Source organism: Brachyistius frenatus, unplaced genomic scaffold (genome assembly GCF_029030835.1).
Source record: "Brachyistius frenatus isolate BFR_SWC_R1_liver_20210118 unplaced genomic scaffold, ASM2903083v1 Contig_78, whole genome shotgun sequence".
Taxonomy (NCBI): Eukaryota; Metazoa; Chordata; class Actinopteri; family Embiotocidae; genus Brachyistius; species Brachyistius frenatus.
Genome location: NW_027210677.1, coordinates 470,489 through 488,405, shown reverse-complemented (window position 1 = coordinate 488,405; position 17,917 = coordinate 470,489). Strand labels below are relative to the sequence as shown.

At 40.6% G+C, this 17,917-nt stretch overlaps 1 protein-coding gene across 1 annotated transcript in view; it reads right to left on the bottom strand.

Moving 5' to 3' along the window:
- dnah9 (dynein, axonemal, heavy chain 9) overlaps window positions 1-17,264 on the bottom strand; it is a 155,282-nt gene extending 138,018 nt beyond the window's left edge. Inside the window, 14 exon segments of the mRNA XM_069708821.1 lie at window positions 1,597-1,743; window positions 2,250-2,376; window positions 5,881-5,949; window positions 6,148-6,262; window positions 8,820-8,970; window positions 9,190-9,306; window positions 9,780-9,947; window positions 10,081-10,314; window positions 12,515-12,726; window positions 12,896-13,026; window positions 14,881-15,039; window positions 15,132-15,328; window positions 16,841-17,246; window positions 17,248-17,264. Of these exon segments, the coding sequence (XP_069564922.1) occupies window positions 1,597-1,743; window positions 2,250-2,376; window positions 5,881-5,949; window positions 6,148-6,262; window positions 8,820-8,970; window positions 9,190-9,306; window positions 9,780-9,947; window positions 10,081-10,314; window positions 12,515-12,726; window positions 12,896-13,026; window positions 14,881-15,039; window positions 15,132-15,328; window positions 16,841-17,246; window positions 17,248-17,264 (2,250 nt within the window).
- Between the last annotated feature and the right edge of the window lie 653 nt (window positions 17,265-17,917).

Genomic DNA, 17,917 nt, shown 5'->3' with positions numbered 1-17,917 from the left:
AACACTTCTGTGAGCTCAGTTCACAATGTATGACTGGAGAGATATCAGACAATGAAGAGGGAATAAAGTGACATGGTATGAAAAGACAAAAAGAGAGTTTTCAGTAGTGCAACTTCAAATTAATGAAGACGTTCAACCATTTGAAACGTCTTCGAGACTGAGATATTACTAAGATTTCAGTAGGAGCAATATCAGATCTGTAGCCAGTGTTGTCTGTGAGTCACTATAAAAGCTCATACAGGCAATTGTGCACAGCTGGCAGTAAACATGCAAGTGCCAGCATTAGTGCTAGCTTGGCTAGCTCCGTCTGACCCAGGAGGCTGCTGCAACCCCCCTCGAGAGAACCACTTCAGAATTCATTGTTCTGACATAAAATAGTTATGATGATATAATCATTATTTAATAGTCTTTAATGGCTCGTCCCACATGTTTTTAACACAGTAAAAATATATGTATATGAATAGATAGAGGAGAATGTCAGCGTTGCAGCAATATAAGAACCCCATTGACGGGACATAACGGGCATTAGTCTTTTTTTTTCTTTTTTTTTTAATGTTGATAGTGCGACATTAATTTTTTTTACTTTGGATCCTTATGATTAATGTAAATTCAACCAGCCTGACAATTTGTCAAAATTCCAGTAATTTCTCTGCAGTAAAGGTAAATAAATAACACTGCGGAAGGCATTACATCAGCAGGTAGGTCTTTCCAAAGAAACACTGCATCATCAACAAATGTAACTCCTCATGTACAGTCAGCAGTGCTCTTCAACTTCTTCTTCCGTCTTCAAAACAAACAGCAAGTAGGTGACGGGGGGGAAAAATACAACGTAGAAGTGATGGGTTTCATGGAAAATATCCTTTTAAAAGCATTTAAATTATTATTTTTGTTTAGAATATGTAGTGTCTGTAAAGCAGACTATTTTGTAAAGCTATGTCACTTTTATGATTCAGGGATTTCTTTTTTGTAACATTGAACTCATGGTTCTTTAAGTTTGGAAAATAAAAAAGAAGAGAACTAAAATATGTCCAGCTATTTCTGTGATGTGCAGTTCGCTGATATCATTGGAAGAAATACATTATACAGCATGACAAAAAAAAAGTTTTTTCCTCAACTTGCAGTTGTAGCCAATTCCCCTAATTTTCACCAAAATCCCATAAACTTCTGTAAATTGCATCCCAATTTTTTTTTTTTAAAGGCCCTGCTGAAATTAAACATTTTGGACTTCAACAATCACAGTAAACTTGGAAGGCAAATACAGAAATGTGATTGTTCTTCGGGAAGTTTGTGAGTTTAAGGGGCGTCTTTTCTTAGCAGATATATGGATTTGTATATGCGATGGACATCACAGGTAATGAATGGCAGAGGGAAACATGTAAGTCCCACTCATTTAAAAAATATGTGCATTTTGTCTCTGTGTTCATGTCTGACTGGGTTGTACTATATTCAGCAATATGAATTACGGTGAGGAGCTGCAGCTCGGTCTGCTGAACATCTTGGTGAGAACGCCAGACTACAATAAATAACTTCCCAGTTTTACATCAGGATGCACACACACCTCACAGGTTGAAAACCTTCAACCCAATCTAAACCAACCTTATTGTATCGACCCACGGTGAGCTCTAGGTTTGCCACATATTGCCACAGCTGCCCCCTGGTGGTGTAGATCTGCACTGCAGTTTCTGGGATGGCCTCTGTCTGCCTGGCCTCCAAGTACTTCACCTCCCTTAGCACAGAGGCCAGCTGGAAGAGTTCAAAAAGTACATTAGTGGTACTAAAAGACATATCACAATGTAATAACATTAAAATTGTGATTTGATTAATGCAAATTATTTATGTTCCTGGTGAATTTTCAACATCGTTATTTCTAAGCACATTTTGGGGGAAAAAAAAAGTTTTAAAAACTATAAATAGTACAGTGTATTAGTAGTAATAATGTTTTAATACTAACATTAAAATTCAGAGGGAAGCATAACCCAATATTACATCTTTAAAATTAAAAAATGAAATACTGACAAGATGAATTAGACTTTATTAAAGAATTACTACTTTTCATTGAGCTGCAGGCAGGTATATGACTCTTACTGCATAATATTTATTAAAATAGATTAACTTGATATACTATCATTAAACTAATAAATCACTCAGACCCTGTCTGCTGCTACTCTGAACAAAAGGATTACAAGTCGTTGCACATCCAGCAGCCTTTCTTGATCTGCTGTTCTAGCCTGTGGGCTTGATGTAAAAACCTGCGGGTTGAAGTTGACTGAGATCAGCTGACTGCATGGGTCTCTGCCTATTAATGGCAGGCTGAGGTTGTACTGAGAGCTCTCGCCCACGGTCTCTGTCCACGTCTCATACAAGCGGCTGGAGTATCTAGAAACACAAAGTAGACGTTCTGCAGTCACAATCGAGCACAAGTTATTGTCACAGAAAAACAATTTGGTCCTTCACTGGCGGGGTATAACACTGTTTCACATTCCTATTAAACCATCCGAGGTTTTTATTTTACAAGGCCGCCGGCGTAAAAACGGCTCACATAATGGAAATTAACATAAGCAACACAACAAGCAGCTAAAAGGCATATGATTGAGCCTTTTTCCCAATCATCTGAGGTTGTAAACAGAGTGAGAGGCGTGATTCACTCGTCCAGATCAAGCAGACAATAAGGGCAGAGGGAGAAAGTGAAGGAGCGTTAGACGCATGCGTGGGGGGTAATATGAGGATAAACGCTGATTCATCTGAGAGAGTCGGGGAACAGACAATATGTGAGGGCTCTGTACAGCTATATCAATCTGTAAATAGCCACGATTATGATGAAAACTTCAGTGCGCACTGTGTGCTCCTTATTGGATTTCTGCGGTGAGCTTCATTTCCTGATAGTGGCACCGCAGACGCAGAGGCAATCAAATGCCTCGGTCATGGCCATAAATCACGCTGCATTTTGTCTGTGGGGGTAATGAGTGAGGATTCCCGTCCTGTTCCTGACTAGAATATGTATAATAATGATGGCGTTCATCGGAGGCACAGGCAATGATTATTACGGCATAACAAGGGATCTGATTTCTGATGGGAGTAAATTGAGGGCAAAGAACTGGTGTTGTTCATCATCCCATTACTCTGGTTGAGGGGACATAAAGTGAAGGAGTGATATTAAGCCTGTGAAGCATAAAGAATGGGCATCTGTCTGGGAGTTTGTAACAGTATCTGCGTGTGTGCAGACTGGGTTGTGTATCTGGTTCACATACTTGAGGATATGCAGCATACACACACACTCATTTACATGTACAGTCCCATAAGATGGAGCATTTGTTAACCTTTGTCCTTCTGTACTGCACTTTTTCTTCTTTCTCTACATTGGAAGCATATCCTTCCAAACATTCAAATACAACAGAAAAGTGGCAAATCCTGTTATTTGAGACAATGGACAAAGTGCATCATGGACACCATTGCCAAAAAAAGAAGAAAAGGAATCAACCAATTCATTAACTGACAGTTGTATTTGTAAGCACTCTAAAAAAAATGCTTTGGCATCACAGACTGCCCCAAAACTGTCTAAGTTTTCTACAAACAAAAACTTGACACCTGAGAAATTTAAAATGATTTTGACAAAAGCTAAAACAGCAACACAAAGCTGGTTTAACACAGATCCCGTCAAAAAAGTTTTTATATCTTTAGAATGACAGTCATTCTAAAGATATACAAATATTTTGCCTCCTTTGAGTTCATTCTTAATGTTTCACTGTTCAATCTTAGTGTCATCATCAACTCATGTAATCAGTTTGATCAAACACATCTGAAAGGCTGACTGTTTACAATGTCCAGTAGTAAACTGCAGACAATTTCCATTTTGGAAAAAAAAGGGCAGACAAGTTGGCATCTAACAGCTAGCTGGTGAAGAAAGACAAACATCCAGGACTTTGCTTTAAACATCTAAGAGCACGGCCTGAAGTGAATGATGCAAGTGCATCCACTTTAGTAGTAGTAAAAGTAGCGGAGCACATGGTTCAAAGATGCTATACGTAATGTCTTTGACATAACACCAATCAGAGGTGCAGGTGCACTCACTCTCTGGCTGATAGCTTTTCTATCAGTCAATTTGCCAAATAGTATGAAGGAACGCTTCCCTGTAGGAAATACATCTGCTCGTGCACAGATTTGAATAGTTTGATGCGCTCAAAACTTTATCTGCATCTTTTCCATGTTTGCAGAGTGTATGCATGCTATGTAGGCTCTGATTACTTTCTTGATAATGTGCAGTAACATAATGCATCGTGAACTGAAGAGCAGGTTTTTGTTGGTCAGTTTCAGCTACCTTAGGACAGCAATGCAGTAACAATGCACCTAAACACGCCCATGGGTGCTCAAATGGGTGCAAGTACATTGTGTTTTGGGTTTTTTTGGGGGGTCGAAACTGAGAAGTGTTTCATTTGTAACACAGACCTGGAGACAGAGCCAATAAGAAGCCACGTGTCCCTTGACAAGGCCGACATTGTTCAGAAGGCATTTAACGATTGAGGGTCTAATAGTTGAACCCATACATTGGTTATTTAAACAACGAGGGCGCAGGCCTGAAACATGACAACTGCATTGGTCTGTATTAGTGGGAGGGGGGTATTTTTGTAGTCTGGCCTTCTTACCAACACAGATGGAAGCGTGAGCTAAATCTCCTGAGTGAAGTGTAACCCAGGCAAATGTGAATATATTCACTTGTCATACTGGGAAAAACACAGGTAAAACAAACTGAGATTAATGATAACTCAATTCCATTAAGTCACCCAGTAAGAGACGCCACTGAGCTGCCATGCAAATTACCAAGGCCCATCTGAATGGAGTGAACTGTTTAATATTAATTATACTATTGGTTATTATTCCTGCTGTGGCTGCTCTGAATCCAGGTCTGACAGCCATGTAAACCTGCACGGTTGCAGATTAGACCTCACTTTCTGACTCCCCTGGAACTACTGAAATCACTCCGTATTTACTTTATAAAGTATTAAACACTCATCTGGAAGTTGGTTGCAAATGAATGCAGTCTGATACAGCAGCCCCGCTCAGTGTTTGTGGAAACTATTTAAGATAAGTTTTGATTCTGTAATCATTGTCTGTAATTTTGGATGATGTTTGTGGTGCTTTTAAACTGTATTAAATTATACAGAGGTGGACAAAATAATAGAATTTTCAATGTATCAACATACAAATCAAGTGCATTAGTTTGAGCTAGGTATATATAATATCTGTTTACCTATCTGGTAACTGAGGCAGAGTAAAAAGGGTTGAAATATGATCACAGTGGGTGATTTTTCTCCTCTTTGTTTGATATTTCTTCAACAGTATAGAGAGAGAAAATCCTCCTTTGACTCTCATGTTGCTCAGTTTGATTCCATACAAACAGCATTGCCATCCCAACGGGATGCTTTATCTTGCGAGGTTTGGATGTTGGATGTGGTCTGCAAAGCCATTTCTCACTTGGCATCAGTGAGCATTGACGGAGCATATGGGATTATGGGAGTCCTGTGAAATAATCTCCAGAGCAGTGCCACAGTAATGAGAACATAAATCATGTCCAGAGCTGCACGTCTACATGCGATTCCACAAGGGGCTGCTTCATAAATGTTATGCACTCAACTAACAAAATCACAAATGTTCAGTTTCAACACAGCGTGGCATGAAATTACAGGAAAAAACATGTCAGAGACAGAGCGAAGCAGTGATTCATGTAATTGATTTTTTATATATTTACTGTCAAATAAGGTGGTGTCCAATTCCCTGGCTGTCTACTCTGTTTAATCTTCCTTTCTGTTCTTTTATTCAGTGATACATACATCTAAACATGACGACACACGGTGTAACACACTGAGATGAGATCCACACACACACCTGTCCAGCAGTTGCATCATCTCCTCATACTTCTGGATGACCCTGGCCCCTGCTGCACACTCCAGGCACCTGCAGAGAAAATGACATTTTACAACAAAGGTTATATCCAATAACTTTCCAGGGGCCAATATTCCAAAGCGCCATTTTTATGAAGCTTTTAATAGAGCTCACCCGGTGTTTAATTCGCCCGTGGCCCACTAGACATGCATGACCACATCAAATTTCATTTTTTATTCTGCGTTGTTGGAGGCAGCAGAGGAGACTCACGGGTAGGAGAGGTGTCTGAGTTTGGAGAAGGGGGCCTGGACGCGCTGCTGCAGCTCCTGGGACCATCGCAGCCCCCCCGCTACTGTGGGCATATTCTTATTCACTGGAGCAGAGCCTGGGGAGGTCAAACATCATTACACAGAATCACCCAGATATTTAGTAGTATGCATAGTTTGGGCAGCACAAGGAATATTATATATTTCGTTCATTTTTTAAGTAAGAAGTAAATAAAACCTCTCCAGCAAACAGACATAAAAAAATGCAGTGATCTTTTCTTTCATGAGCTTAAAAGTGGGAAATAAAGACCAGTAATTGTTGCGTGGACACCCTACTAAGTCAATATTTAATAACCACCCTTTGACAGATATCACAGCTCGCATTAATTTTTGTAGCAGCTAAGAGTCTTTCTGTTCTTGATTTATTATTTTTCATCCATTTTCACTTACAGATCTCTTTAAATTCTGAGATATTTGTAGGCTGTCTTGTTTGGGATCTGCACACAGATTTGATTTTACAGACTGACTGCAATACATTTGCATCCACAATTTGCAGATTTACAGTTTGTCCATGCAGAGTTCCCTCTGCCACTGGCTGCCAAAAAACCCAGAACAGAATATTTCCTCTCTCGTGCTGCAGTGAGGATTCGGTGATCTCAATTTAAACTTCATCTGTCCACAGCATTTGTTTCCAAAACTACTCTGGCTGATCCAGATTTCAGACGTTGACTTTTGAGGTGAGGTTGAAGGTAAGGTTTCCTCATGAGAACTCTTTTATGTAGACGATGTTGCCAATGCTGCACAGTGGGACATTGGACCACCACTGCTGTTTGAGCAGCTTCTTGCAGAGGTTTTGTTTCTCCTCTCTGCCCAGCAGATGTGCAGTTTTCTCTGCATGTTGTCTTGGTCCTCCACATCTTGTCTGGACTTGACTGCTCCCTTTAACTGACAGTGAAGATTCCAAGCTGGAATTGCTTCGATACATATTTTATAGCCTTGTCTTGCTTTGTAGGCCTCATTTTCAGATCCTCAGTCAGTTGCAAAGAGAAGCACATCATTGTTGACTGTTAGAACGAGGTTTAAACAGTCAGTGAATCTATCAACTCTGAAATCAGCTGATGATTCTGGAGACACATTTGTCCAAAGTCCAAATGAGCCAAATGAGGCTCATGAAGTTCAGAGACAAACAGAGCAGTGCCCAGACATCTGCACATGCCACAATTTCTGTTCATTTTTCCCACTTTTTAAATCCATGAAAGACAATAGGAAAGCATTAACATTTGAAGAAAGATTTCTTTCTAATTTCTATTTACTTCTTTTCACTTCAAAAATCATCAAATTATCTCATTTACCCAAAAACTTGTTGTATATATACAGCAATTTCAGGGGGAAATTCAAACTATGAAAGGCACATAATTAATCCTGGACTTTTTTGAGGTGGTCGATCAGTAGCAGGAAATCTTCTGAGTAAAAGAAAAGAAACACAAAGCTCCATCTAGAGGTTGTTAAAGTCACTGAAGTGAGATACATTAATATTTTGGCTGTATTTGTATTTATATGCTGTATTCGCCAACACAAAATAAGGCTCTCTATACAATCTGTACATGAATGAAATGCCTTTTGTCACGTGATCTGGCTGATTGGACATTTCGTCAGGAAGCTGTGAGGAGCTACAAGATAACACTAAAGTCTCTATTCCTCTAAACTAATAAAAAACGGAAAACAGGATGAATCATCCCGCTCTGATGGGTGCAACAAAACCAGCAACTAGCTGCCAATTAAGACAATTTTGTACAAACCCACACGTCCTGTGAAGAGGTCGACTGTAACTGCGTAGGCAAAAAGTGGAAACCACTGCGTGGGTGGACTATGGGTGTGTGGGGGGTTTTAGGGGTTTTAGAGTCAGCAAAAACTCCAAAGCTCTTTCTCTTTTTAATTAATACATTTTAAAATCAGGACCATTCAAAGTTTAACTAGTGTCCTTGAGTGGTTCTAATGGATCTCACTGTTCACTGATCTCAAACTTTTTCTCCCTGAGTATTTTTTAAACAGTGAAATGAGGGGAAAAAGAAAAACATCAGAAGTTGCCTTCTCACTCAAACATAAAGGGCTGGTTCACCTAAACTACAAAAAGAAACACAATTAGGCACAAGAGAAAGCTGTCTATGGGTGTTAAGGACCAACCCCAATACGATAAAGGTGAAAGGAATTTGGTTTGTGGCTAAAAACAAAATTCAAATCATTTCAACAGCTAAAGACTTCAGTGTCAAACTGTTTATTTTGGAACTACTTTCAATAGCCTGCAGCTGTGTCACAAATTTAACAGTAGTTGAGTACTTTAAGGTTTCAGACACTCAGTGGTGATCATCATTTTGTGTCATCATGTGCGGAGAGGACCGGCACTACTTTGTTTCCCTGTGTGGAATTTTTGAGGGCACTATTCAATGTGAAGCATAAATTAGGCAAAATTAAACGTCAGATTTTAAGTAGAGTGCTCACGGCTCTTCACACTTGACCGTGTTTTTCTTTCGAGGTTAATCAAAGTAATGAGGGCACAGTTTCTGCAAAGACACATCGACTGAATTTAAGAGAAATAAAACCCACTTCAATGGGGCTTAAAACTGTTAAAAAAAAAAAAAAAGTGTTTTGTAAGACAGGCATTGTTAGATGTCTCACCCAGCTCCTCAGCAGCTTGGATGTGTTTGTTGTAGAGGAGTTTACAGCAGTCCAGCTCTTTGTCAAACATGGTCAAAAGGAGAGGGTATCTGTCCAGAGCATCTGCAGCCACTAACGGGCGCTCCAGCAGGCTGCCAAACATATCCACAACCTGCAGACATCAGATAGGTGGAAGGGTTTTATACGTGTGTGTGTGTGTGTGTGTGTGTGTGTGTGTGTGTGTGTGTGTGTGTGTGTGTGTGTGTGTGTGTGTGTGTGTGTGTGTGTGTGTGTGTGTGTGTGTGTGTGTGTGTGTGTGTGTGTGTGTGTGTGTGTTGTGTGTGTGTGTGTCTGTGTGCATGTGTGAGAAGGAGAGATTAAGTTCCCAGACCTTGAAGGCATTCTCCAGCCCGGAGGCGTCATCAAAGGCCTGACAGAAGACGGCTCCTAGTCGTCGGTCTGTGTCGTCCACCTTCAGTTTGAACTCCCTCACATCCTCTTCATACTCCTGCAGCACAGATAGCTCAGCTAGACCGACAGCCCAAACAGCACACGGCAGCGCCAGCTAACGTACAGCCAGCACAGCATATTCCTTTTTTTTTTTTTTTACATCTCACTGACTCAAAGTAGGGAACACTCACTGTTTCTTACAAGCAAAGTAAATTGCTTTTCTAGGTATAACTCAAAAACATCTTGGTTAGGCAAGTCGATGGCATTGGAATAAAAAACAGAAAGAGTCTGTTTTGGAAGAAAAACAATTTGCTCCACAAATGCTGGAGTGACCAGGCTGCCCTGGTATTTGCCAGTCTGAGAAGTACTCGAGGATAAAAACCGCACTGGGCTTGTAGCCTCTTGTACTTCATCAAACCCTTGTGAAAATGGACTGACCTTCAAGTTGTTCAGTCAAATGGCAGCCGATTTCTTTCCAGAAGGCAAGTGAACAGAAAACAACATGTGCCCTATGATCCTATTACTTCATACCATGTTGTTGATGTCCAAGCAGTCATAGGGCTTCTCTGTGAAGAATTTGTACGTGTCCACAAACTCTTGGTGGAGCACCTGGATCTGCTGGCTGAGGGCTCGACCTCGGACGCAGCCTATCTCCAGTTTCTCAAGCTTTAACAGGTCCATAGCTGTTAGCAGGATGTCCTGTAGGGAAACACAAATAGGAGACGGAGGGGAAATTAAATTAAACTGCAGTATCACTGCAAAGAAATAACAGATCATCACATCAGGGAAGCAGGCTTTTCTCATGGAGTTGGCACCTTTTCCATACACTCACCATAATGGTTTTGACTCTGTTAATAAAGCGGTCGAGTCCAGAGAAAACCAAAAGAGGGGAAAAATCCCAAGGTCTAACCAGGCTCCCGTTCTTCTGGTATTGTCTCAGATTGGCCCTCCGGTCCTCGAAGGTGCTCCTGAAGAGCTGCAGGACCTCCAGGCTCGTCTGCACCTTCAGGAGACTCTCTGAAACCTCTCCTCTCAGAACCGCCTCCGGAACCAGAAACACCCGCGTCTGTTGGAGGGCAGGAACAAGTCAGTTTGTAGTAACCGCTTCATTACGTTAAGATTTCACTAATAATGTCCATCCAGTGTTCTGTTTTAAATGGGCACCAAAAAGAAACAACTTCCTGTAGACTGTGGCCGTTACGTACACCCAACACTGCTAACAACCCCCAACATGACTTTGCTACGACTCCAGTTTACTTTAATCTCAGCATGAAATAAAAGAGCTGCTTCTACATAGTTAATCCACTGCTAAGGATGCTGATTGCTTGTCATTAAGGAATGTGGCTTCAACCTCAGATTTTTTTTTCTTTTGAATTCATCTTTAAATCTATGAATACATTTTTCAATCATTATTCTCAGCTTTCTTTTAAACAAATTTGCCAGATGCAGAATTTTCAACCAATTTCCTTTCGAGCCTCCATGAACATCCACATTCACTCTGCACATTTGTTTGTGAACAACTTTGTTAGTTACAAGAGTGAGATGAGGACATCACTGACATGTAACTACTCTAAGTTTGGAGCTTGGAGATGATTAGCTTAGTTTAGCTTAAAAACTGGAATCGCAGGAAAACAGTGAAACGGGCTCTTTGCAAAATAAAACAAAAATCCACTGGTACTGGTAAAGATTATGATTATCGCTGTATTAAACAGTGAGTTTGAGTGGCTAGTGTGGCTGCCTTGGGCTTTGCTTTTCTTTGGAGTCCCACAACTTTTTTTCTCTCACAATTTTTTTTTCACTCAACATACTTCAAAGTGAATTTCATGTCTGTCCAGCAACACAAAAGGTCACGTGAAGAAAAAAAAAGGAAAAAAAAATCGATGAGATCAGTCATATTGAGTAAACATCACAGATCCAAGGTGAGTGTGTCTTGAATTGTGATCAAGCCTACATGACATAATATTTTAGCATCAGAGTTAAATAGCCTCTCTTTTGCCACTCTGTTGTACCACACCCGTTTTAAAATATGGTGGTCTGGATTAATGTTTGATCTTAATTGGCATTGAGAAAGGCAACGATCTGCAGAGACACTGCAGCAGATGTCTGTACTGAGCATGTTCAAATCTCAGGACATCACACAGAGGACACCTTAAATGAGCTGAGGATGTTCGTGGATATAATCCCAAGAAACCTTTAGTACTTTAAACCCAAAGGCAAACATGTCTAACTGTGAGATTGTACACAGAATTCTTCAGAACTATTCTAACATCAGTGAAACAGAGCTTTTCAAAGTTGAAACAGACTGTCGGGTATTTGAGTACATCAGTCTTTGGGCAGACTCTGTGCACGTACTCTTCTATCTGTTTAAAAAGTGTCACATCTAACATGAATCAAGCAGATGTCCCTGCTGAGTTTGCAGCAAACAAAGTGAAAAAGTGACTTCCATGCAAATCAGATTGTACTGATCCTGTTATCTAACTCTGAGAAGAAAGCAAATACACTTTTCCCCCCAAAATGTTTGACTATTTGATTATACTGTGTTTTTAATAATCCCGAGACCCTGTGTAGTCGCAGCATGTTAAAATCTAGTTTTAATACATTTATCACTTGTTATTATGCTTCCATAGTCAATATTGCCTCAGGGTTGAATAATTCAAATATTTCAAACTGACACCCAGCAAACTTGGCAGGATGGTATTCCAGATAGGACCGCTGGTTGGTCTCTGGGGCTCTGGGCAAAATAAATTGAAACTGCAATGTTTATTCCCCCATCTGCACTGTGGGTACTGAAATACCATGGGACACAATCTAAAGAGAGTGAAAGGAACTTTGGGGAGGGGTTGGGATGGGGGACCCACAGCTCAATTTTGCCCCAGGTCCCCCTAGCGGGTTAATCCGGCCCTGGTGGCTGATTGGTCTTTCCTGTGAGAGGGTTTCTAGTGCACAAAATAGTTTTCACAGCACAAACAAAGGCTGGTTTCCAAAAAAACTCAATACAAAGGAACTAAACAACATGGAGTACGATAGCATGAACAATGAAAGTCTCCATGGTTGAGCAGACAAAGAAAATAAATCCAATTACAGACAGAAAAATTAAAGGAGAGTAAAAATCACAGTAACACCCAACCACACTGTGGTGACAGAGGATGTCTAATAAGGGCAGTTCGAAGACACTGCAGTGTGACAACTTAGCAGAAAGACGGTTAGCACAAAATATAAAAACAAAAGCACAGAGAGAGACACACAGAGGAGAAGTTGCAGTTGACCTGCTGTATTAGGAGGTTGCAGGTCTCCTGCAGCAGAACAATGAGGCGTGCTGGGGTGTTATAGTATCTGGAGTTGGCCCACACCAGGCACACTGTGTGCATTAAAGGACCAATTTGACCCTTGACATCAGGAAACTCCACATTCTCCATGTCCTCGAACAGACGCTGTAGAGGCCGCAGGTAGGTGCAGATGTCCTTCGCCTCCTCCAGAGCTGGGAAGTGAAGACGTGGTCAAAGTTCAACCATGAAAAACCACATTAAAAAAATAAATCATGAAATACACTTTAACCCCTACAATAAACATACGTCAGACCTCAGAGAGCAATCTTTATGTATTTTTTTTTCTTTTTCTATTGTCAGAATTACAGATTGTATCATTACCTGCAAGGACGTCCTGTTGCATGTTGGTGAAAGCAGGGGAGTAGCTGCTCTCTACAGCCTCCAACAACACGGCCATCTTATTCACCTTAGAAGATTTTAACTGGGAATGGATGCACTCCAAATCTGCATATCTTCAAGAGGGAAAAAGATGGAAGGTTCCTGTCATATTTGTAAAAGACTACTGGAACAGGCTGCACCATCTATTCATAAGTCAATTAATCAATACGTCTTTCTGTGAAGTTCTTCCTCAGCTCTGACAATTTTGGGGTTACCACTGGGAGTCAAATTTAAGATTTATAAATCAACATTTACTTACAAAGACATGAGTAATGAGTACATTTGTTACTAAAAACTACATCAACAAGAAGTCACTGCAACTGACAGAAATAACAGTTTTCTTTGAGTTTGCTTTATTTATACATTAAACTATGCTTATACAGAGTAATACAGTAAAGTTGGTAGTATTGATTAAGTTTCCAATGCAAGGGAAATATCTGATTTAGCTTATATCAGCATTATTAAGTTTATTATGTTAACAAAGCAGCATTATATATAGTTTTTCATCATTATTAGACTGCATTATTATTAAGTTGGGTCAAATTATCTTGACCACAGTCTTTCACTCTTTATTACAAAACGCCACATAGAAGCTCCTAATATTTTCTAATGTCAGCATGCTACAAGCTATTTTATCAGTTAACAACGTATTTTACTTTTCAGCAGTTACACCTGGGTTATATATGTAATAACAAACTATTTCTATTGAAGAACCAGTTGCATTTAGTTCAGTGATGCAATAAATCTCCACTTAGTCAGCATGTCAGTTATAACTATGCTCTCCTCTTATTCTTCAGTGTAAACAGGTCTTAGCTGAACAGCAGCTTGCTTTAAACTAACGTTCATTTTGCTCGGTTAGCAGCGCAGCAGTTCCACCTCGCAGATACTCGGGGGGGTTAAACACTTAGTTACAACCAATCTCAAACCCCCGTATGAACAAGTATGTGCTGGCTTCTGCACCCCCGAAGCCCCGGTTTTCCCCCAGCGAAAACATCCCAAAGTCAGACAGCAACAGCTCAACAACTGTAAGACCACAATGAACAGCCTTGTGCTCGGTGGATAAGACACTTGAGAGAATTTGAAATGTAATAATAATAAGACTCCTTAATAATAATATGTCCCCATTACCTGGCGAGAGATTCAAAAGACTCCAGCAAAAACGGACAATTTTACTTTCTAATTAAAAGTGTAAATTAGAGATTAGGTGACAGCCTTACAACATTGAGTCAGTGGAAAGTGATTAATTAACCTATTCTAAAACTTCTAACCGGCAGCTCTATCAAATTGTATGCAACAGAATTGAAGCAATAACAATGCATCTATTTGATTAGTACTAGGCAGCACCCTCATTGAATTTATCACACTTGACAACCTTTGGAAAAAGGTGGAGGGTTGCATTTTTATAACAGCTACAGCCTGGTCCCAGAACATGAACCTCCAGGGTGGAAGGACTTAATTTAGTGATATTTATATCTTCATTCAGTCAAAAAAAAAAAAAAAAAAATCTTTGTAAGTTGGAGCCTATTAAAGACCGGTGCCACCAGACTGGCTCCACTCCATTACTGCATTTGTTGAAGTAACAAACAGATGGAGAACAAATACGTTTTGTCTGATTTGCTCAGCGGAAAAAAAACAAATGATGAAAGAAAAGGATATTGGCCGCACACAATATAATTCTGCAACATAAGCAGCTTTATATCGACAAAGAAATAAAGAAAGCGCTGAGCTGCAAATTACATTTTACACTTGATAGCACAGGTGCTCTGAAACCTGAATAAATAGTAGTACCAGCAGAAACTTAGAAAAGAGTTGAACTTTGAGATCCTACAGGGACAGGTGTCATTTTCTCACAGTTACAACACTGAAGCGAGAACCTCTCAGGAGCTGCCGAGGCCTCTGGGAGTCTGTAATAGCGGAGAGGCGCTGACCTGTTCCTCCAGAAGAGTAGCTCGGCGTGAGGTGTGGGATTTTTGCCTTCCAGCAGAGCCTCAGAGGAGTCCTTCTTGAGGATGGTGCGGATCTGATGGCTCCACTCAATCACTGCAGACTCCAAGGAATGGATGATGCTCTCATCCAGCATTTCCCCCCTGCGATGTTTCACAAGTAAACCGTTTTAGAATGAACGAGTGGGACAAATGATGCATTGACATGATCCTTTATGTCACAGCTGTTTGCTTACCTTTTGTCCGTCTCCAGGGCGGCTTCTTCTACTCTGTCGGAGCCCGCGGGAAGAGGCAGCAGAGTCTTGCCTTGGACTTGGCCCGACACCTTGAACACATTGGTCCTGAGCGAGTGGACGTGGCGCCTGACGTCCTGAGACACCACCTGTGGCCACTGAGTGTGGTTCCTGCTGTTGGAGAGCAGCGGGGCTACGACCTGGAGGCGTGCGAGGAAATACAAGTTTTCTCAACGAATGTTGGCTTTGTAGTGAACTCGTGATGTTTAAAATGATTGAAGAAGCTTTGAGATCTTTTGTTGAAGTGCAAGAATTAGTGGCATTATAAGCAAAATGGACTTAAAGTGAAAGTATCCATTTTGCTGACGAATAAACTCTGTCTGAGTTATCGTTACAATATATTATCAGATTGTTATTTTTATTGATGCATTACCGTGTAAGCAGCAGTTTCATGTTGTCGCTGGCTGCAGTGGAGCTAAGTTGAACTTCTCATCCTCTGAAGGTATGAGGAAATGACTTTGCAGTAATTTAACCAACAACTATGTAAAATGTGAATTTGTAAATGAACTAGTAACAATGTACCTGTCCAAAGTGTACCCCACTTACTTTAGGGGAGTACATATAAGATGTTCCTCCTGTGTGCTGGATTACGAGTAGAAAGTACTGCAGTTAATACAAAATATATCTCCTAATTATACTTAGTATAGTACAGGACTCGTGTGGAGAGCAGCGTACTTAGTTACTTGCTATATATATATACCAAATATATTCATTTGAATATGATTTACTCATTAATAGTATATAAAAGCAGGCTTCATATAAACTTTATTTTGTTATGTTTAGTGTCAGTGTCAAGCACAGTTGGGTTGAGTTTGTGTTTTTACTATCCCTTGGTGTGACAGAAGCTAAACAGTTCAAAGTTTATGACACTTTCAGTTTGTCATTTTCTGATTTTAACTGGGTGCATTGCTAATCATTTAGCCATTGTTTTTAGCCACAACTGTTTACCGATATGTGTAGCTCACAATTTCAACCATTATGCTATAGATTTCCAGATTATGCTATTTAATTGATCAGTTTATTCATTACTTCAACCATTTATCCATTGCTTATTGCTTTTTTGGTCATTTAGCTACATTCAGCAAACAATTTCCACTTCGTCATTCTTTAACCTTTGTTCATCCCTTTAAACTATTTCAGCGCTACTTTCTATTTCACCAATTCAGCCATTACGTTCAGGTACTGTCTTGCTCATACTTGCTCTGGCTCTTGAATTTGTGAAATTTCAGTTGTACAATTTAAGATTTCTTACAACTTAGGCCCGATGTTGTTGTTTTTTTGTATTATTATTTTGAAGTCAACCCCCTGTTCACTGCAAAACCAATAGATGGAGCCCTGACTAAAAACCCATCCCAGCTCTGTGTACACTGCTGTGATTGGTTGTTTCACAGTCAACTGGTCCCTGAACATTCAAAACTCTACACAACCCCTGACTGGTGAATTAGGCTCTTCTCTGAACTCTAGTTAGAAATCCTGTTCCCAGTTGAACAACTGGAGAACTTTTTAATTCAACCACAGAATGTGTGTCAGTTGGGTTCCTGACAAAGTTAAATTCATCAATGTGATTTGAAACATCTCCGCTGTGGTTGGCAGAAATGAATTTGGCCCTCCATGTCTCTACAATAATTCACGTATTCTGCTCTGCTGCTTACCTCCTCAACCAGAGCAGAAAACTGGTCCAATGGAGCGTAAGACAAGTCCCCGTAGACCAAGTCGTCTTTCATGGACTCTGGACTCAGCGCGGCTCCGCTCCGCTTCATGAAGTACATAGCTTTGTTTTTGGAGGCGGCCGTGAACGCGGCGGCGGGCTGCAGCAGTCCGCTCGCGCTCACGCTCACCACCAGAGTCATCTGCTCGCGTTTGTCCAGGAAGTCCTGCAGCACCTGCCTGTTGTCCTCGCTGGACACGCATTTCTGCCATTTGTCCTGTTTCAGTTTGAGAGTCCTCAGCACGTTGTCCGCTATGAAATCCAGTCTTTTGTCCTCAGCAGGTGGCTCGTCCATGTCCTCCGGCGGCTCTGCTGTCCTCTGGGTCAGTCCCGGTAAGTGGATGAACTGATTGTGTCTCGGCCTCCATAGCAACGCAGTGTTTGCATTAATCAGACCGTTGCTTAGGGGACATGAGCAAGCCAGAGCTGACCCGGTACCAGGACATCCCTCTGTCCCACCAACTGCTGACTGACACCTATTGCTCCTTTGTTTGTCTTTCAGGGGGAAGTTGTATTCAAAGTGTGGCCATGACAAGCCTTACAATTGAGGTGACATAGGGCCATTGTGTCGCACCTACTGTATTACTATTTAATACTGTATTACTATAATACAATACTGTTTTCATATCTGTAAAGACGGAAGCTTCCCCATTGTCACCTACAATCTCAAATGCCATACGAATTTCAATTGTGACTTGTTTCATCCAAATTAGCTATTTCTTTTGTTTGTTTTGTTTGCTTTTATTGAAAACTCACATCCAAAGCTTATATACAAACATAATAAATAACAGCCATGATGTCGTTGTCTTTTTTCAGGTTTCCAAACTCCACTTGTGTAAGTTGCATCCTGGTCCATGACTTTTGTAAACAGAAATCCATCTAGTGCATACTCAGCTGTTCAGTAGATGAAAACTGTGTACATACCTCATTCTGCACAGTTAGGCTGGAACGTACTGGAACAACAAGTGAAACATCTTTTTCAGAGGAAGGGGACTCAAAGAGGTGCCTGTACAAGCTTGAA